The sequence below is a fragment of the Macaca nemestrina genome, chromosome 15, assembly GCF_043159975.1.
Source record: "Macaca nemestrina isolate mMacNem1 chromosome 15, mMacNem.hap1, whole genome shotgun sequence".
NCBI classification, from domain to species: domain Eukaryota; kingdom Metazoa; phylum Chordata; class Mammalia; order Primates; family Cercopithecidae; genus Macaca; species Macaca nemestrina.
In genome coordinates, this window is record NC_092139.1 from 31,270,666 (window position 1) to 31,292,362 (window position 21,697).

Below are 21,697 nucleotides of genomic sequence, written 5' to 3' on the forward strand. Positions count from 1 at the left end.
TTGCCTGGTTGAACCAAGGGCGACCCAGTAGCAGGGCTGAGCTGAGGGTGCAGGGGAGGGGGCTGGGCGAGGCGGGGCTCTGAGGTGCTACATCACGAGGAGGCCATAGGAGGCTTTAAGTCGTGAGGGGTGGCCGGTGGGGTGAGTGCTGTTTCCATGTTCCCGAATGCCCTGATGGCGCCAGGTCCTGACTGGGCTGGGGCCTGGCTAGAAAGGTAACTCAGATGGCACCAGCTCAGGGTGGGCATCCCCATCTGGGACTCCAGGCAGGGCCTTCCCTGCGATTTCTCCCCGGCAGCCCCTGCGGGAGAGTTTCTTCCACCAGCCTGGCTGCCTGGGCCACCTGCACAGAGGTCCCTGGTGGCATCCTGGCCAGTCCAGTGCCAGGCCATCCTCCTGCCACCCCACTTCACAGATCCCTGGGAGCTCCTAGAAAGTGCCGCCACCATCTGAACCACATGGGGCTCTGAGCAGGCTTGAGGCTTGTTCGGGTGTAGTTGTGTGTGCCTGTAATTCCAGCTACTTGGGAGGCTGAGGCAGGAGAATCGCTTGAGCCCAGGAGGCGGAGGTTGCAATGCGCCAAGGACTATGGGTGCACACCACCACGCCCAGCTAATTTTTGTAGAGATGGGGGTTTCATCATGTTGCCCAGGCTGGGCAGTGTGTCTTCTTGTTAGAGAAGACAGCTGAGGAGGAAGTCGCCCTGCTTTCCATCCTGTGTTGTAAAGGCTTCTTTTGTCCTCCACAAAAACTGTAGCAACAAATCCTCAAAACTAAAAAAAATTCCCACTGCCATCTTTTTTTTTTTTTTATTATTATGTTTTGAGACAGAGTTGCTCTGTCACCCAGTCTGGAATGCAGTGGTGTGATCTTGGCTCACTGTAACCTCTGCCTGCTGAGTTCAAGTGATTCTCCTGCCTTAGCCTCCTAAGTAGCTGGAATTAAAGGTGCACACAACTACACCCACTAATTTTTTTGTATTTTTAGTAGAGATGGGGTTTCACCATGTTGGCCAGGCTGATCTCGAACTGCTGCCCTCAAGTGATCCGCACACCTTGGCCTCCTAAAGTGCCGGGATTACAGGCATGAGCCACCGTGCCCAGCCCACTGCCATCTTTAAACATGCCCAAACCCTCAGGCTGACTTATCTGTGGTGGGTGTCTCCTTAGTTTTTGTGCCCTGGGCACCATGCCTGCCTCCCTCTGCAGTGCAGTTCTGAAGGTGGACACCTCTTTATTATGATTTTTAACAGAGGCTGTGTCCTCCTTCCCTCCCGAAGGCTGGAGCTGCAGGGGAGGGCACGCAGGCGGGGATGTCCAGTAGGGTCAGGGGGCCACTTAGGAGAGCGTTTGGTTTGAGCTGTGAAAGTTGAGCAGAGGTCTCTGGGCAGGTGCGAGGGCAGAAGGGAGCCTTGGAGTGTGAGGGCTGGGGCCAGCTGAGGAGGCCGGGTGCATGGGAGTGGAATGTTGTCTTGCAGGTGACAGGGAGACAGGAGGGTGCCAGACAGGGAGTGGGTGGGAGTGGAGCTGAGCGCAGACGGGGCTGGAGCCGCAGCCACAGAACAAACGTCGGAGCTGGGCTGGGGCTGTGGGGACCCGGAGGAAGCCCTTAAGCCTGTGCCTCGTCTGTCAATCTCACAAGCCCACCTCACCTGTAGCCTGCCATCCCCACCATTGTGCTTTGCCCCAGCCCCCAAGTCAGGGCCACTGTTCTCTCTGGCCTGGAAGACTGCAGCAACTTCTTCACCTGGCTCCTACCCCATCCGTTCCCTATAAAGACACGGCCAGAGGGGGCTTTCAAAATGTTGCCATTTTGAAAACGCACCTTTCTGGCCAAGACCCTTCAGTGGCACCCACTGCCTTCAGCATCAAGGTCATAATTTCATGTCCTGGCAGTCAAGGCGCTTTCCAGCTGAGCTGGGCCATTTGCAACCCCAGTTACCCTGTCCGTGGCCTTTGTCCCAAGCCACCCCTGTCCACCACAGCCACGCTTCCACTGTGAGAAGTAGGGAGTGCCATTGCACTGGGGCGCCTTTCCCAATCCTGCTCTTGGTGGGTCTTCAGCTCCTTTTGACAACCATTGGGCACCTGCTTTGTGGCAGGTGCTGGGGATTATCAGATGTCCTGGGCTGGTGACAGCACTCGGTCAAGGGCAGGCAGAGCCCTGAAGTCAGGAGAGCTCCAGGCTCCTTAGCCAGGTGCCGCCCCCACCCTTCCACCCACTCCCTGCACCTGTATATATTCAAACCTGTCCTGGGGATTGGCCCAGTGCCAGGCCAGGCTGCAGCCAGCAACAGTCTAGACGGTGGCCAATGCCCTACAGCTCTCCTAACAAGTCCCCTTAACAGCCTCTGATGGGCCGAAAGGGACTGAGAACTAGGTGGTCTTCAAAAAATTATTCTTGAAACATACTACTCGTGCAGGACACCAGGCTCCACATAGAGTGCTGGACACAAACACCAATCCTCAAGGAAACCACAGATTGGCAGGGAGAGAAACAGGTATGGCAGCAACCAGTTTACAGGGACACCTTGGGTGCCAAGCTCTGTGCTAGAGGCTATACCCATGTTGTTGATTGCATCTTACCCTCACAACACCCCAGAGGCGTACACATTGTTAGCATCCCCAGCTTACGGAGGAAAAAGCTCAGTGAGTAGGTCATGCAGGGGGGATCCACTCCCTGGCACCAACAGCTGCTAGCCGTCGGGAGTGAACAGCACTGGGACAGGGCACCCTCTGGTAGCAGAAACCAGCCCCGGCTGGAGGAGGCAGAGGCAGCTACACCAAAAAGAGGAACAATGGCCTTGGGACCTGCAAAAGGCAGACAGGGCGCAAGGACGAGCCCAGTGCGAGGGGACGGGTGAGCCAGCCCTCAGAAGGTGGGGAGACTGAGCCCCGATAGCTTCTGGAACTCCCTAGGAGGAACCTAGAGAATGTTAACTCATGGGGTGGACAGGCAGCCTGAGAAAACGCTAATGCGAAGGGGAAGGAAAAGCTGCTGGTGTGTACTCTGGAAAGGAATCTGGCTCAGGGATGGTGGCAACCCAGGGGGAAAGCCCAGCTCTGTCCACAAGAGGGCTCCTGGCAGCAGGCAACGAAGTCACCTGAGGAGTGGGGACGGTCGGTCGCGGGTTCCTCCAAGCCTCTTTGGGAGGAAGGCTAAGAAGAGGACATGCCTAATCGTGACCCTGACCCTGAAATACCAGCAGTCAGAAAGAAGCAGAGATGGGCAAGAGACATGATTGCTTCCCAAGATCCTACCCCCACCTCAGGACAGTCCCCTTTCTGCTGAGAAACACCAGTCAGCAGGCTCCTGGATGCTGCCCTTGGTAACACATGAGAAGGCTTTCCCCTCCTAACCTTCCAGAGGGACAGATCTTTCATAGTTCCCAATTCTTTGTCTCTCTTTTTTTTTTTTTTTGAGACGGTGTCGCCCAGGCTGGAGTGCAGTGGTGCTATCTCGGCTCACTGCAAGCTCCGCCTCCCGGGTTCACACCCTTCTCCTGCCTCAGCCTCCCGAGTAGCTGGGACCACAGGCGCCCACCACCACGCCTGGCTAATTTTTTGTATTTTTAGTAGAGATGGGGTTTCACCGTGTTAGCCAGGATGGTCTTGATCTCCTGACCTCGTGATCCGCCCGCCTCGGCCTCCCAAAGTGCTGGGATTACAGGTATGAGCCACCGCGCCCGGCCTGTCTCTTTCTGACAAAGGTAACGCACCACTAATTTTCTTTTTCAGGTTGGTGTAATCTATTGTTGAATAATGCATTATTTCAATGATTGTCATTTCCAGAATTCTATTTTCAAATCTGCCTAGTCATTTTCAGACTCTTTTTGCTCTTTTTCAGTGCCATCTTTAGAGGTTTCATATTTTGTTTTCTGTTTCTGGTGCCCCTTTTTTTTTTTTTTGAGTCTTTCTGTCGCCCAGGCTGGAGTGCAGTGGCGCGATCTTGGCTCACTGCAACCTCCGCCTCCCAGGTTCAAGGATTCTCCTGCCTCAGCCTCCTGAGTAGCTGGGATTACAGGCGTGTGCCACCATGCTTGGCTAATTTTTGTATTTTTAGTAGAGATGTGTTTCACCATGTTGGTCAGGCTGGTTTCAAACTCCTGACCTTGTGATCTGCCTGCCTCAGCCTCCCAAAGTGCTGAGATTACAGGCGTGAGCTGCTATGCCCAGCCTGTATCTGGTGATTGTAATATCTGAAGTCCCAGGCGTCTAAATCAATTATTGTTCCTGATGACTTTGCTAACGATGGCTCATTTCCTTGAAGGTTCAGTGTCGTTTCCGGACAGCGTATAATTGGTTGACACACAATATTGATCCTGAAGGTCCTTAATTATCTTAATTTCTCAGCACCAGGATTCCCTGACCTTCCTTAAGTATAAATCTGACATGCGCAGCTAAGTTTTTAATTTTTGTTGAGACGGGGGTCTCACTATGTTGCCCAGGTTGGTCTCAAACTCCTGGGCTCAAGTGATCTCAGCCTCCCAAAGTTCTGGGATTATAGGTGTGAGCCACCATGCCCGTCCCAGTTCTTTTTTCCTTTTTCTCAAGCAGGGACAGAGCTGTTTCCAATTCAGTTTCCACTGCAGGTGGGCAGATCTTCCCTGCCGCCTTTTCACGGTGCCAAAGGTACTGAGCTATCTGCCTTTGGGGAAAGGCCCCAGTTTTGTTTCTGCACTTTGTATATGCTCAAAACCAAGTCTCACATTGTGCCTAGAGGAAGTCTCCCTCCAACTCTTGAGTTCTTGGAATGTCCTATCTGTGACCTCAGCAATGCAGTTAAAAGTACATTCATTATAATTTATCTGGCATCTGGGTGTTTTGCAGTCAAGAAAAGATTTTCAGCCTGCCATTTCTATGGCACATACCCTTTCCACCAACATAGTGCTCTTGTGCAGGGCTGACAGTCCCATGGCTGAGATCTTGTCATTGTTCTAGGTGGGCAGATTGCAGTGCAGCCCAGAAAGGTTTGCAGTTGGCACCACCTGCATTAAAGATCATACAGCCAAGCCCTAGGCCACAGGCCAGCCCTTCTCCCTGTTTGCAGACCTAGTAACCAGTCCGTCTCCCCTTGCATTCTAGGGGACTGTGAAGCTGGTGGTGGCAACGAGCCTCTTGGGCAAGGCTGTTCAGGAGAGGCGGGTCTCAGGGAGAGAGCACAGATGGGTATTCAAGTGACAGAACTGAGGCCTCAGCTCACCGGCTGGTAAACCAGACTGGCAGCCTGAAATTCCACACAAAGGTGTGCCTGCACCAGCCTTTGGGCCACAGAAAGTACCACCCAGGGGCTGCTGGAGGCAATGCAAGCTGTTGGGCTTTTAGGGAGAGTAGTTTGTACAGATTTCAAGGATCCAAGAAATGTTCAGTATCAAAAATTCCACTTTGGAAAATTATCCTAAGGAAATAAATAATGCAAAGGACGCATAGATGTATGCTGCACCAGAAAACGCGAAAGCGATCCAACTGCCCAACAGGAGGTGAAGAGTTAAAAAAATTATGGCCTCAATTAAATGATGCAACCATTAAGCAAATAAATTGGAAGGCAACAGTAAAATTACCTGTGATTTAACATCAGTGTCATAAGGACATAAGTGAATATTGACAAGTCTAGGTCTGTTGACATTTGTGTTAAAATTTTACAAGAAAATACGTAAGTCACTAGAAAATATATCCACAAGTCCACCACCCTGTTCAGGCAGGACAGATGGTCAGACTCTCCGTGGTTCATTTTTCCTTATTACAAGATAACTTAGCCGGGTGCAGTGGCTCATGCCTGTAATCCCAGGACTTTGACGGGGGTGAGGCAGGCAGATCGCTTGAGCCCAGGAGTTTGAGACCAGCCTGGGCAACATGGTGAAACCCTGTCTCTACAGAAAATACAAAAAATCAGCCAGGCGTGGTGGCCCATGCCTGTAGTTCCAGTTACTTAGGAGGCTGAGGTGGGAGGACTGCCTGAGTCCGGGAGGTAGAGGCTGCATTGATCTATAATTGCGCCACTGCACTCCGGCCTGGGCAACAGAGACCCTGCCCGCCTCCACCCCCAAAAACAAAACAAAAAAACCACTTAAGAGAGAAGTAATGGGGAGTGTCTGGAAGCTGTTGTTGGCCCCTGACCGCAAGGCCAACTGGTGGGCTCCAGCAGCCAGCCTGGTTGGGTCTGGTCCCCACAGGGCACTGACCAGTTGGTGCAGCTGGTTTTCCAGAGAGGCCAGCTCCAGGCACATGGGGTGCAGGCACCCCCTGCTTCATGCCCTTGGGCACTCTTCAGGCCATGACTAGAACCAGTTGGGGCCCCTCTCTCCCCCTTCCTCAAGGATTTGGGAATAAGGGTGAGGGGACACCTTGTAGTGTAGGGACCACCTTTCCTCCTGGTCCCATTCCAGCTTGAGGCAGAAAAGGAATATAGCCTTTTTATTGACTAAGTAGAACAAACTAAATACATATTTAACAGTTTTGGTTCATTTATACAGTACATTAAATAAGTTATGCACAGAGTTAGGTAACAAAAGTTCCTATCAGAGTAAAATGACAAAGCACAGAAAAACCAGACTCTAACGCATTCTGTGGGTGGTTTCACATTCATCATCCCCCTTAAAAATCACGCGTGGAGGCTTCGTTCTTAATTTATTTACACTATTGGCTTTCTTTTATGAGTGGAGCCTTTGTAGCCTCATCAGGAACTTGGAAAGCCACGTAAGGGGACTGAAGGCCTCTCGGCCCAGCAGTCCTTTCAATCATTCGCCTAATGCTTATTGCTGCTTCTCTGCAATTCTCCAAGGTAGGGATGGGGCTGTCCCCAACAGACACCAGCACACATGCCCTATTTGGTATAAGCATCACTGAGTGTACACTGGGCAGCCGTAGGCTCGACCAGATGGGGTCTGTGAGGGAAGCTCCACCTCAGGGGCTATGGAGGGGGAGGAGGGGACGCAACGCCTGCCCCTCAGGCCTCCTAACCTTCTCCTGGCTCACGATGGAAAAGGTCACCTGCACCATCATCTTTGGAAATGAGCACGTCGATGCCCGAGGAAAGAGGCAGGTAGTCAACGTTTTGGTTTCACAAGAACTACAGACACTCCAGAGTTGGAAGGGCCCTGCGGAGCTGCTGGCACAGACCCCACTGCAGTCTGGGCAGGGCTGCTCTCGACAGTTGGCCATGTGGCCCGAGCTGGAACAGTGCATGCTCCGCTGGCTCTTCTTCCATTTGGTTCAGACATGCTACCACCCAGTTTTCTGCAAACAGCTTTAAAAAGAAAAAAAATCTAAGGAAGTTGGTTTGGTCTACTGACCTGGGAGCCTGGAAAACTTACTTCTAGTTCACTTCTGAAGAAAACCTCCACGAAGCGTTCTATTTTCAGCGATTTATTCAACTCTTCAGTTTCCAGGACAGACGGCCATCCGGTCATTCTGTTTTCACTCTGAAGAGCTCACTACCATACAGTTCCAGCTGTGCTGAACCTTCAAATGCACTTGCTGAGATATCCTCTAGAACTACCCAGGACGACATCTATACCCTTTGCAAGCAGGTGACAAGCTGAGGGTCACTAACTCTGGGACAGGGCTGTACAAAGTAAAGTGTAGATTTTGTCTGGAAGCTGAAGATGTCAAGTTGACACCAAGCAGTGATGATGAACTCCTGGTGACCTTCTGGCCCAAATGGGCAAAGGAAGTCCACGTTGCAGAGAGCGGGCAGCAGCCGAGGCCAGGTGTGGACTTGTGGTGGGAAGATGTGTCCTGTTTCCAGACAGACCCACTGGCAGACATTTCTAACCCAGCACTGCCCTAGAAATAATCTACCCAATCGGTGACCCCCCCAGTCACCCAACCGTGCCTGAGTGGATCTGCTAGAGCACCAGCCCTGGAGCTGCAGGCCCCCCAGGGTGGAGTGCCCCCACCTCCCGAGGTGGACTGCCTAGGCCTGGGCTTAAACAACTTCTTGAGTCACCTTCCCCACAAGATGGAGTCAGGCACGGTGCAGGCAGCTGGGGACAAAAAAGGACAATCAGAGGTGTGAAACCCAGCCCTCAAGAAACTCTTGGGACATGTGGCATCTTTGGTCTTCTCCGGTCCCTGCAGTCATTCCTCACTTGGCAGATCATTATGTCCCACAACTCATCAGCGTCCTTTGGCAGGTGGTGCTGAGCACTGGTCTCACCCTAGACATGTCTGGCTGATGGCCAGTCACATATCGCATCTGCTTTTTGGTTTCTAGGTTTCTGAGGAGCCTGCGCTTGACTGATACCTTCTGTACCACCATGCCAGCCCCTCTTTGCCTTTTATGTCACTGCAGATATTAACTGTAGAGGTCAGTCCTCTAAGCAGCCTGAATTTCCACTCCCCACCTGGTAGCTGAGGTGCTGTCAGCAGAGGCTGGAAACCACACAAGGAACCTGGATTCGCTCCTGCCCCTCTAGCCGCCGCCCACCCTACCCCACTGGTGCTCCTCCTCCTGACCAGAGACTTGGATACTTTCAGAAAGGGATTCTTGAAATGTGAATAGGAGGTCCTGGGCAGAGGCCCTCGTGACTTCTGTGTGAAACCGACCAGAATTAACACAGCAAAAGGTCTGCAAACTGAGCTTCAGTGTGGAATACTGCGCAGGTTTGCAGATCAGCCTCTGGGCAGCACGTGGAAAAGCATTACAAAGATTCAGAAAACGAAACTGTCACAGGAACCACAGCCCACAAAAGTAGGCCAGGTTCTGCACACCAAACCTAAGCCTTAGCCATAGAAATGGGCATTGAGCCCTAATAAATATTATTTTGTTGGTTTTGGCTCCTTATTCCAACCAGTAAAAGCATGAGCTACCCTGGCTTGTTTTATGGCCACTGGAGATTTTAAAAACCTGCTTAAGGCCGGACACAGTGGTTCATGCCTGTAATCCTGGCACTTTGGGAGGCTGAGGCGGGCAGATCACCTGAGGTCGGGAGTTTGAGACCAGCCTGACCAACATGGAGAAACCCCATCTCTACTAAAAATACAAAATTAGCTGGGCGTGGTGGCGGGTGCCTGTAATCCCAGCTACTCGGGAGGCTGAGGCAGGAGACTCGCTTGAACCTGGGAGGCAGAGGTTGAAGTGAGCTGAGATCGTGCCATTACACTCCAGCCTGGGCGACAAGAGAGAAACTCCATCTCAAAACAAACAAACAAAACAACGAAAACAAAACCTGCTTACAGTGTTAATCCAACAAATCCATGAAAAACCAGTAAGCTGGCATAGAGGCTCTGTGACCTCCTTGTGAGACAGCTGTGTCTCATGCAAATGTGGCCCTGTCCGGGGTACTGACTCCATCCCCCTTAGTTAGGGTTCCCCACTAAGGACTGAGGCTTAAGGAGGCAGATGGGGGTGGGGGATACCCATGTATTAGGCTGACTGGAAAACTGTGGGGCTTACGTGTTCCACAGCAAAGGAACATGATTCCCTGCTGTTCTTTCCCTGGCCACACCTTACTTTAGGCAATGGAAATCTAGGCATTTTAAAGGTGTCGTGCACTAGGTTTCTTTGTAGACTGAAAATGTTTGGTTAGAGTGAATTAGGGACTTGAAATTCTCAAATTTTGCCTTTTTTTTTTTTTTCTTTCTAAGACGGAGTCTTGCTGTATTGCCCAGGTTGGAGTACAGTGGCAGAATCTCGGCTCATCGCAACCTCTGGCTTGTGGGTTCAAGTGCTTCTCCTGTCTCAGCCTCCTGAGTAGCTAGGATTATAGTTGAGTGCCACCACACCTGGCTAATTTTTGTATTTTTTTTAGTAGAGACAGGGTTTCACCCTGTTGGCCAGGCTGGTCTTGAACTCCTAACCTCAAGTGATCTGCCTGCCTCGGTCTCCGAAAGTGCTGGGATTACAGGAGTGAGCCACTGAGCCCGGCCAGCACTTGAAATTCTAAAGTAAGATGTACCTGTAGGCAATGACAAGGCTACCTGTGTGGATCCCTTTTCCTTTATGGTACTGACAGCTTTTATTTTAGACTCTGGTCAGTGCACAGAAGGTGGAGATTCAAACTTGTGCTTCAAAGGCCAGCTGGAGCAGGGCCAATCAGACTTACTCCAACTGATTTCTGGGTGTGAGAGGATGCTAGAAGCTCAAAGATGGAGAGCCAGAGCAGTCGGGGTCCTCAGACTCCCATCAAAACCAAAAGGACAAGCCGGGTGTGGTGGCTCACGCTTGTAATCCCTGCACTTTGGGAGGCCAAGGCAGGTGGATCACTTGAAGTCAGGAGTTCAAGATCAGCCTGGCCAATATGGTGAAACCCTGTCTCTACTAAAAATACAAAAATTAGCTGGGCATGGTGGGTGGTGGGCGCCTGTAATCCCAGCTACTCAGGAGGCTGAAGCAGGAGAATTGCTTGAATCTGGAAGGCAGAGGTTGCAGTGAGCCAAGTTCATGCCACTGCACTCCAGCCTGGCTGACAGAGCGAGACTTTGTGTTAAAAAACAACAACAATAACAACAAAAAACAAAACCCAAAAAGACAGGGAAGAATGTGGGAGGCAGTTCCTAACATTCTGAAAGGGATATAGGTGATGTCCCGTTTGAAAATGGGAAGCTAGGAAGAAAAATTGATCAACTTTTCCCAAAATGGTTCTCACATCTCATAAAACCTTTCTGATGAGCTCAAGGAGAGAAGCTATCAGATAACACAAGAGAAGGAAACAGAAGTTGTGTGCCTGATGATAAATCAACATAGTAGATATAATGACCTGTAACTATGAGGTCCGAAGAATTCTTTGAGGTCCAGGAGGGCTTTTCAGACAAGACCAGGCCTTGACAGTGGGGGCAAGTCCTACCAACCTGCCACAGCACGTCCAGCAGGACAACTGTGGCTCAGCAGGTGCCAAATAGAGCCCATGGGCAGAAGATGCCCACAGCGTTCCAGATGTGTGTGGTCTGAGAGATAAAAGGACACAGAACAAGACGACTGTGCAAATAGCCAAGTGGTGGCAGAAGTTCTGCATTTCCAAGAGATGATCCACTCAATAATTTGACGATACTAGTTTGGCCAACATGCTCAGAGAGAACAGACTATCCACAACTGAGTCTCATTCTCTCTCAGACCAATCCATGTGCTGGAAACTATTTTCTGCACAAGCAAAATCAAATGAGAAAAAAAATGGGTCCCAAACTAAAGTAGCCAGCAAGGTTGGAAAATCTTGTCCAAAATCATCTGTGATGTGGGGGAAGTTTTATTTATGTTTTTGCTACTACGGGTGCTTTTATTGCAACAGTGACTTCTTTCCTGTGGACTCTGAGATCTTAACAAGTCTGAACAGCAAGGTTGAGAAGAGAGTCCTGAGTGCCGCCTGTTGCTTACCCAAGTCCCCGTGAGGCCAATCAGTGTCATCTGCTGAGGGTGGAGATGGGGCCGAAAGAGCTGTTCAGGGGTTAGGCAGGCTGCTCCCTGTCCGAGGGGCCTCCTCCACAGCCTGCTGCCTGCTGCCTCCAGCCTGGCTGAGCACATTGGACAGTCTGCTGACTCAAGGAGACGGGGAGGGGAGCTGGTGGTCTACACTGAAAAGGGGCTGGCTAAGTCAGCTTCAGTGGGGAGGAACAAACCAGGAAAGCCATGGAGGAGGCAGGTTGGGCCGGCCGCCCACGTGCAGAGAATGGCACACTGGCTCCGCAGACAGCAAGTGTCCAGAGAGGCTGTGGGGCGCTATTATTCAGGCTTGGACTCTTCCTGCCTCCAATTCATTTCTTGTTAATGACCCAGCGGAGCTACATGCACGGGTTCCAACAGCCAGTCCCACAGCCCAAGCACTCTGTGGTGCTGAGCAGCCATCAGGGTAAGTAGAGTCCGGGGCTCAGAGTCCGTTGGTGTCGATAGCTGTCACCGAAGCAGGTGTGGAGGAACGCGATGTGGTTGCCGAGGTCTTGTCGAGGGCTGGGCTGGGCACGCTGCAGTCGGCAGACCTGGCCGAGGAGCCCCTGCCTACAGGAAGCAGCGGCCGACCCTGGCTGTGGGGACTCTGGCCATGCAGGTTCTGACCACAGAGGCGGTGGTGCCGCTCCCAGTCCTTGTGCTGGCAGAAAGAGCCGCAGTATCGCGCGATATTGCAGCCACTGCATGTCTCGCTGGCTTTGCGGCCACAGTTCCAGCAGTTCTGCAAGACACAGGCATCAGTTAGTGGTTGCTGGGATCGAGGGGCAGGCTTGCCATTCATTCCCTGCACATTAAAGCAAGGGGCTGCATGTAGAGAACCCCAGCTATGGAGCTACATACACCTGTGGTCAAGTCCTCCCTCTACTGCTGTTTAACTATGAGAAATACACACTGCCTTTCTGAGTTTCCTTCCCCTGTGAAACAAGAAAACTACTTCCCTGCAGGATGACAGAACAGTGAAATGAGGAGTGTGTGTGAAAATACTTTACACAGCACCAGCCTAGGGCAGGTGGCCATCTCTTCTGCTTAAGGCATGGACTCATCTTTTGACTCATATTTTAATAAACCAAACCAAACTCTGTGCAAGAATCTCCCCCAATAGCCATCTATCCTAAGACCACGTGTTAAGACGAACATTTATCCTACTCCTTTCTGCATGTGCCACCATGCCTGGCTAATTTTCGTAATTATACATATATATATAGTAGATGTGGGGTTTTGCCATGTTGGCCAGGCTGGTCTTGAACTCCTGTGCTCAAGTGATCTGCCTGTCTCAGCCTCCCAAAGTGTCGGGATTACAAGCACCCGGCTGATATTGCTTCCCTCACTAGAGAAATAATCTTCATTGTTTTTACTAATAATCTGACTTAACCAAGGCTGCTGCTGGTGTTTTGTTTTCCTTTTTGGAGACAGGGTCTTGCTATGTTGCCCAGGCTGGACTTGACCTCCTAGGCTCCAGGGATCCTCCCACACTCCTACCTTAGCCTCCTGAGTAGCTGGGACTATAGGCATGTGCTACCATGCCTGGCTGATTCTTTAATTTTTTGTAGAGACAGAGTCTCCTTATATTGCCCAGGCTGGTCTTGAACTCCCAGCCTCAAAGGACCCTCCCACCTTGGCCTCCTAAAAAGCTGGAATTACAGGCATGGGCCACTGTGCCTGTTCCCTAATAACTATCAGACCAATAGGATAGGAGCTGCTATACTCACTGGACAGAGATGCAGACTGACTCCTTCAAGGGTATACTGCCAGTGTGAGATGGAACTGTGACTAGAAGTCAGGACTCCTAATCTCCAGTCATGGCCTCCTTCCTCCCCCATACCAAACCACCTTTCACAAGATGAACAAGAAACTCCAGGGATACCTGCTAAATTTTAACAAGAATATTCTAGGTGAATATTCTTGATGGGCAAGAATCAGCCATTTTGGTCCAATGCAAACTCATCCAAAAGATGGGCCCTCTATCCTTTCCCTGCTTTGGAAAGTGATTTTGCAGGGATACGTGCTGGTGTACACCTCACCTGGAGGCTACATTGTGGCTTGTTTAAAATTACAATTCCTTAAAAGCACAATTCTCAAAATGGAGAGCTGGGATTTAAACCTACGCAGTCCAGATCCAGGATCTATGCTCTAAGCCAAGAGCTATACTCTTTCTTTGGAGACAGACATAGTTAAAGATAAACACAGAGATAAAAGTAGATAGATAAGGACAAATACAGATACTGATATGGATGGCTACAGATACACAATTAAACATACAGAACAGAAACAGATATATCACTCTCAAAAATAATTCTCTTTTCTTTCCCCCTCATCTTGCCATCGTCATCATCTATTTTCTTTTTTTTTTTAAAGAGATGGGGTCTTGCTGTCCCACCCAGGCTAGAGTGCAGTGTTACGATCATGGTCAGGCTTGAACCTCCTGGGCTCAAGCGATCCTCCTACCTCAGCCTCCAAAATAACTACTGGACTACGGGTGCGTGACACCATGCCTAGCTAATTTTTAATTTTTTTTTTTTCCCCCAGAAATGGTGTCTCACCATCTAGCCCAAGTTGGTCTTGAACTCCTGAGCTCAAGTGTTCATACTACCTTGGCCTCCCAAAGTGCTGAGATTACAGGCATTGGCCACTGCGCCCAGCCTCAAAAACAATTCTAAAGAAAAAGGAGGAGAGGCTGGATGTGGTGGCTCATGCTTGTAATCCCAGCTCTTAGGGAGGCAGAGGCGGGAGGATAGCTTGAACCCAGGAGTTCGAGACCTGCCTGGGCAATATAGCGAGACCCTGTTCTCCACAAAAAAAAAAAAAAAGAGAAGGAGAGAATGAAAAGGGAGAGGGATTAAAGAAACTATTTTCTCACAATCCATAATATCTGTATTGAAGAGCTATAATAAGGAATTTCACCACATCCTCTGTGATAGCAACATGATATTTAGGCATTTTCATCTGCACATTGGTCAAGGTGGGTGAATCACTTGAGGCTAGGAGTTTGAGATTAGCCTGGCCAACATGGCAAAAACCCATCTCTACTAAATATACAAAAATTAGCCAGGAGTGCTGGCACGCACCTGTAGTCCAAGCTACTTGGGAGGCTGAGGTGGGAGAATCGCTTGAACCTGGAGGTGGAGGCTGCAGTGAGCTGAGACTGCACCATTGCACTCCAGCCTCGGTGACAGAGTGAGTGCTGAACTTCAAGAGAATGTCCCAAAGACAGCTGGTCTCCCATCCAGTAGATGAGATCTACCTACTTACAGAAAGAAACTGGTTTCTTGTTTTAAAGCTGAAAAATGACTGAAATGAAAGTTACAGAAAAACTGCATTAAATCCAAAAGGGCTGCTCTCATGTTGTCACAGGTTGTTTACTTTTTCAGTTTGTTCATTTTTCTCCTTACTGTAGTACCCAAGCGTCCTGTATAGAACCATCACCAAGTCCTGGGCCCTGGGCAATCAGGCAGATATATCCAACCTGTTACCTCAGTCCACAAACCAGCTATCCTTTTTGTAAAAAGTCTAGGTGCTATAGGACCCTGCACTTTCTTACTCCTGTATCCTGACTTCAGCACCAAGGAGTATAACAGTTGCATTCCCTGAGCCACAGTCTCCTCATCTGCAAATTAGGGATTCAATATTATCCACCTCACAGGGCCACTGTGAGACTCAAAAAGAAAATATACAACTTTGCTGGTGTCTGGCACACAGTAAGCCTACTCTGTCAATGCTGGTCATTATCATCATCATGCAATTACACAAACTGTCTTTAGGGTGAATTCTCAAAATTTAAACCAATACACTGAGCCTCTCTCTCTCTCTATATGTGTATGTATGTAAAAATACAATGTAACAATTCACTATCTTGGCATGTAAAAAAGTTTTAGCGTGAGAACCAAAACTCTTCTGGCACTGGATAAAAATTATCCTCGTCGAGCTCAAGGGTGGACTGCCTGTGTCTTCCTGCCCAGTGTATGAGAGGAAGGCAGTGGGCGTGGTCACTCCAGCCACCCACCCCGGCCCCCAGGGCGCAGAGCTCTGACCTCCGTGGACTCCTCTTGCTCGTTGATGACGAGGAAAGCGTCCTCCGCGGCCTGCCGCTTGACGTCCGCTATGGTTTGCTCCATTCGTGCTCTCTCTGTTGCAATCACTTCAAAGGCTTTCTGCTCTGCCTCAGCGACAGCCTTCTGTACTTCTGACATGGCCTGAATTTTCACCTTATTCACAGCTTCTTCTAGAAGAAAGTGACAGTAAAATCAACTGGCCGAGAAATCTTTTCCCTCCCACCCCACTGCAATTCTAAGTAAGGACAGAGCTGACACAAAATGATCTTTTCTAAAACTCCACAGGGAGAAACACATGATCTTCACACTCATGTGTCCATCACACAGGTGCTGGCTGGTACGGAGATGGAGGTGGTCACTGAGCTAGGGCTGTGGACACAAGTGACTAGACACAGACCACACTCTCCTGACTGCTTGTGACCAAGTATGAAAGTGTTTCAGGTGCCATCGTGTATGTCACTATAAGAAACTAGAGTTCCAAGGAGAAAAGTGATCAGCTCTTCAGTGGGCAGGGGAAATCAAGACAACGTGTTGTGCTTGAGATGGTAGATGGAAATGAGTTTTTGCAAAGTCTTGCATGCCTAACTAAGAAATTTGACTTTTTCTTTTTTTCTGAGACAGGGCCTTGCTCAACTGTTGCCCAGGCTGGAGTGCACTGGTGCGGTCACAGCACACTGCAGCCTTGACCTCTCTGAATCATGATCCTCCCACCTCAGCCTTCTGAGGAGCTAGGACTGCAGGCGTGTCCCACCACACTCGGCTAATTTTTAAATTTTTTTTGTAAAGACGATGTCTTACTATGTTGCTGAGGCTTGTCTCAAACTCCTGGGCTCAAGTGATCCTCCTACTTCAGCCTCCCAAAGTGCTGGTGTTAAAGTGTTACACGGGTGAGACACCACTCCCCACTTGACTTTCTTTTCTTTTTCTTTTTTTTTTTTTTTTTGAGACGGAGTCTCGCTCTGTCGCCCAGGCTGGAGTGCAGTGGCCGGATCTCAGCTCACTGCAAGCTCCGCCTCCTGGGTTTACGCCATTCTCCTGCCTCAGCCTCCGGAGTAGCTGGGACTACAGGCGCCGCCACCTCGCCCGGCTAGTTTTTTGTATTTTTTAGTAGAGATGGGGTTTCACCCGGTTAGCCAGGATGGTCTCAATCTCCTGACCTCGTGATCCGCCCGTCTCGGCCTCCCAAAGCGCTGGGATTACAGGCTTGAGCCACCGCGCCCGGCCTTGACTTTATTTTCTTTTCTTTTTTTTTTTTTTGAGACGGAGTCTCACTCTGTCGCCCAGGCTGGAATGCAGTGGCGCTATCTCAGCTCACTACAAGCTCCGCCTCCCGGGTTCATGCCATTCTCCTGCCTCAGCCTCCCGAGTAGCTGGGACTACAGGTGCCTACCACCACACCCGGCTAATTTTTTTTGTATTTTTAGTAGAGACGGGGTTTCACTGTGTTAGCCAGGATGGTCTCAATCTCCTGACCTTGTGATCTGCCTGCCTTGGCCTCTCAAAGTGCTGTGATTATAGGCATGAACCACCATGCCCGGCTGGCTTGACCTTATTTTCAAAGGAAACTCCATAAAGGTTTCTATGCAAGGGGAAGATTAAAGACAGAGATAGCAACCGGGAGACTGGTGCAATGATTGAACTGATATAAGAGGCTGAAGTTAGGCAGAATTAAGTGGCACTGAGGAAGGAATGAGACAGAAAAAGGTTGGGAGCACCGAAGGGCCTGGAAGTGGGGGTGAAAGAGGAGAATGGTAGTGCTAGGCAATGAAATGGACAGTCCACACAAAGCCAGCATGGAGGCAAGTGAGAAGGCAGAGGTGCCTCTGGGGCATCCAGGTATAAATGGCCAGGAGGCAATTAAATAAGACTAGGTGGAGAAACATGGGCTAAAGACATAGATTTGGGCAGACGGCCAAAAGCCCTGGGTTTTTAAACCCTGTCCACTTACCATCATGCTACCTGGTTCTTGATCACTTCCTCCCATCACCAATGCCCTGCTTGATTTCCCTAGTGTAGACACCGCAAAGTAACACATTGCATGTGTTTGAGCCTCAGTCCTATGAGAATGTGAATGTGGAGTCCCAATATACATAGCTCCCTACATAAGTCCACAGGACCAAACAATCCAGAAGCCTAAGGACAGTCACTCACAGTTTACCTCTTGCACATGGCACGGGCTCAAGGGAGGTTCAAACACAGAGTTCTAGGCTGCAATGAAACAACTTTCCATCATCTTATGGCTCTGACCTTAAGAAAAGAAAGTCTTCACCCCAGAGGCCAAGAACCTTTCAAAAGTCTCTTCTCAGATGCCTCTTATTGAGCCAGCGTAACAATGCTCTCAGGTACATTTTATCCCTTCAGCTTAACCATGAATTAGTAATTATCTTGGTTTGGCTAGCTATCTTACTGGAGGTCATCTAAGGTCACAGATGGCACCGTAGCAGAGCAAGGACTCAAAACGAGCTGTCCCAACACCAAAGTTGGGCTCTTAACTATAGTTAACCAAAGGGGTCTCCCAAGTAATCAAAGTCACTAGTTTTAAAGATACCTTGTGGCTGGGCACATTACAGGCTCATGCCTGTAATCCTAGCACTTTGGGAGGCCAAGGCGGGTGGATCACCTGAAGTCAGGAGTTTGAAACCAGCCTGGCCAATATGGTGAAACCCCATCTCTACTAAAAATACAAAAATTAGTCGGGCATCATGGTCGAGGGGGCCTGTAATCCCAGGTACTTGGAAGGCTAAGGCAGGAGAGTTGCTTGAACCTGAGAAGTGGAGACTGCAGTGAGCTGAGATTGTGCCACTGCACTCCAGCCTGGGCAACAGAGCAAGACTCCATCTCAAAAACAAACAAACAAACAAACAAACAAACAAACAAGGCCGGGTGCAGTAGCTCACGCCTGTAATCCCAGCATTTTGGGAGGCCGAGGCAGGTGGATCACCTGAGGTCAGGAGTTACAGACCAGCCTCAACATGGAGAAACCCCGTCCCCACTAAAACTACAAAATTAGCAGGGCATGATGATGCATGCCTGTAATCCCAGCTACTCGGGAGGCTGAGGCAGTAGAACTGCTTGAACCTGGGAGGCGGAAGTTGCGGTGAGCCAAGATCGTGCCATTGCACTCCAGCCTGGGCAACAAGAGTGAAATTCCATCTCAAAAAAAAAAAAAAAAAAAAAAAGACAGAGATCTTGTATACAGTAATTATTCTCTCACCTTATGATTATCTTCATTTCCCAAAATTCTATTCCACCTTTTATTAACATAATATACATTTTCCCATTTTCAGCTGCAAGGATTTTTACAAATTAATGTAGTTTTCCAAATTGTTTTTAATGGTGAAATAATACTTTATTGTACAGTGGCACAGGGGCTCACTGCAGCCTTAACTTCCCGTGGTCAAGCGATCCTTCCCCCTCAGCCCCCTAGGTAGCTGGGTCTGTCCACCCTGGCCTCCCAAAGTGCTAGGACTACAGGTGTGAGACACCCCACCCCACCCATACTGTTTCTTCTTCTTTTTTTTTTTTTTTTTTTTTGAGACGGAGTCTCGCTCTGTCGCCCAGACTGGAGTGCAGTGGCCGGATCTCAGCTCACTGCAAGCTCCGCCTCCCGGGTTTACGCTATTCTCCTGCCTCAGCCTCCCGAGTAGCTGGGACTACAGGCGCCCGCCACCTCGCCCGGCTAGTTTTTTGTATTTTTTTAGTAGAGACGGGGTTTCACCGTGTTAGCCAGGATGGTCTCGATCTCCTGACCTCGTGATCCGCCCGTCTCGGCCTCCCAAAGTGCTGGGATTACAGGCTTGAGCCACCGCGCCCGGCCACTGTTTCTTCTTTAGTAATTTGTATAATTTGTATTTAAGTCTGGACCATTTGCTTTTGAAAGGAAACATTCAAAGGCATGAAAGTGAGAAATGAGGCTGGGCGCAGTGGCTCACACCTGTAATCCCAGCTCTTTGGGAGTTGAGGCGGGCGGAGAAACCCCGTCTATACCACAAATACAAAATTAGCCAGGCGTGGTGGTGCATGCCTATAATCTCAGCTACTCGGGAGGCTGAGGCAGGAGAATAGCTTGAACCAGGAAGGCGGAGGTTGCAGTGAGCTGAGATCATACCACTGCACTCCAGCCCGGGCAACAAGAGCGAAACTCCATCTCAAAAAAAAAAAAAAAAAAAAAAAAAGGAAAAGTAAGGAATGATTCCAAGAATCTGCAGGTACTCGCTTAATTTCTTATATAAGCCTCTGATCAATTATTGAGTGTCATCAACAAGGTCTTTTAAAATTGTCAACAACGGAGGGTTAAAGACAAGGGGTTAATTTATCAGAGATGCTTTATCTTACATTATCCTGACTACTAATAAGGAAAAATATTTTGCAATATGTTTATTTGTATTTCTCATAGCATAATGTGTCTGTTCATATCTTTTGTTTATTTGCTTACTACTGTCTAGATGCTCTTGAAAGAGTCTTTATGAATGCAGGTATTACATTTTTGTAGAAATAAATTTTATCTTAGTAAGAAAACCAAAAGTTGTATTGGACTTAAAAAATGAAACTGGGATGGGGAGGCAAGAAGGGAAAGAATGCCAATATTTGGATAAGGTTGACATTAGTGATGTGACGTTCATTCCCAAACTTACAAAATAGGCAGTCCCCACCATCCTTTATTCTTGTAAAAAAGAAGGCCTAGCAAGAACAGTCTTCACTATAGTAGGCACAGTGAAGGTGAAAGAAAGCACAGACGGATTACAGAGCTGTGTCTAGAGCAGAATTTGGGCACAAATGTGGCAGTAGTGTGAACACAGTGTACTGCAGACACCAGTGAAGAGATTAGGCAAAACAAACTCTGCTGCAGGCCCAGAAACAGCGCAAGTCAAGAGGTACTTATTGCCTCAGCGTGACCCATTGGAAGAGTGTGAAAGGGACTAGAGGGAGCTATTCCAAACTCCTGACCAGCAAAGTAACAAGACAGGTATCAGAAGACATGCAGGACAAGCCAGAGTGGGAGACGCAAGAGCCTAGAGTTCTACGAGGAGCAAGTTTTATACAACCAAAGGATCCAGTTACCAACCATTCGCCCAGTTATCTGTTCTCTGCTCCCACAAATTAGTGAGTCTGCATGACCTGTGAGTAGTCAGACACATACCTGTTTTCTTCCAAAACTCCACAGGTACGTATCCTGTACCTGGCCTGCTGTTGAACTCTCTCTGAGAATCTGCACAAGAGACATAAAAAGCATAGGGTCAGAAGCTGTCTATGATCATCAGTTTTATTTTTGATCAGATTTCTCATTCACCAGTTAGACTCAAACATTTATTTCATTTAGTATAAAAAATTCTCATATAAGGGCTAAAAATCAGATTATAAAATAGTACACAGTAAATATTTAGTTTTAAAACACACATCCCCATCAAATGAACAAATTAACAGTATTTCAAAGTGGTGAGATTAAAAGTGATATTCACTTTCTTCTTTTTACTTACCTATTATGTCCTAATTTTTTCCCCTATCAACATGGGTTTTTAAGGTACAGTACTCCCTAAAATACAAACATAAGTGCACACAGATTTTTTTTTTTTTTTTTTTTGAGACGGAGTCTCACTCTGTCACCTAGGCTGGAGTGCAATAGTGCAATCTTGGCTCACTGCAACCTCTGCCTCCCAGGTTCAAGCAATTTTCCTACCTCAGTCTCCCGAGCGGTAGCTGGGAGTACAGGTGTACACCACCCTACCTGGCTATTCTTTTTGTATTTTTAGTTCAGTTGGGGTTTCACCATGTTGGCCATGGTCTCTTTCAAAATTTCTATGTGTTTCAAAAATTTCAAAATAAAACATTAGGAAACATTATCTTTAAATATGTACATAGAAAATTCCATAAGAATACATTAATTGTTAACCATTGAGCCTATGGAAAAATGTAGGGGGAGGAGAGGCAGCATTTTTACAAATTACTTTTTGTGTGTGTGACAGGATGTTGTTCTGTCCCCTAGGCTGGAGTGCAGTGGTGCAGCTGATCATAGCTCACTGCAGCCTCGAACTCCTGGGCCCAGGTCATCCTGCGTCAGCCTCTTGAGTAGCTAGGACTTTAGGCATGTACCACACCATGACCGCCTAATTTCCTTTCTAAATTTTTTGCACAGACAGGGTTTCACTATCTCAGGGTTTCCAGGCAGGTCTTGGATTCCTGGCCTCAAGCAATTTTCCTGTCTCAGTCTCCCAAAGAGCTAGGATTACAGTTGTAAGCCTTTGTGCCAGGCTGCTATGTAATTACTTCCA

General features: G+C 48.8%; 1 protein-coding gene across 8 annotated transcripts in view; it reads right to left on the reverse strand.

Annotated features, from left to right (window-relative positions):
• Positions 1–10,934: 10,934 nt before the first annotated feature.
• LOC105496219 (CBFA2/RUNX1 partner transcriptional co-repressor 2) overlaps positions 10,935–21,697 on the reverse strand; it is a 163,747-nt gene continuing 152,984 nt past the window's right edge. For 5 of the 8 annotated variants that reach the window (XM_011766410.3, XM_071079502.1, XM_011766407.3 and 2 more), the window contains 3 exons: positions 20,569–20,637; positions 15,408–15,598; positions 10,935–12,100 (listed from right to left, as the gene is read on the reverse strand). In XM_011766410.3, coding sequence (XP_011764712.1) covers positions 11,801–12,100; positions 15,408–15,598; positions 20,569–20,637 — 560 coding nt within the window. In that variant the 3' untranslated portion in view covers positions 10,935–11,800. The other 3 variants (XM_011766408.3, XM_011766411.3, XM_071079501.1) reach the window with 2 other exon arrangements.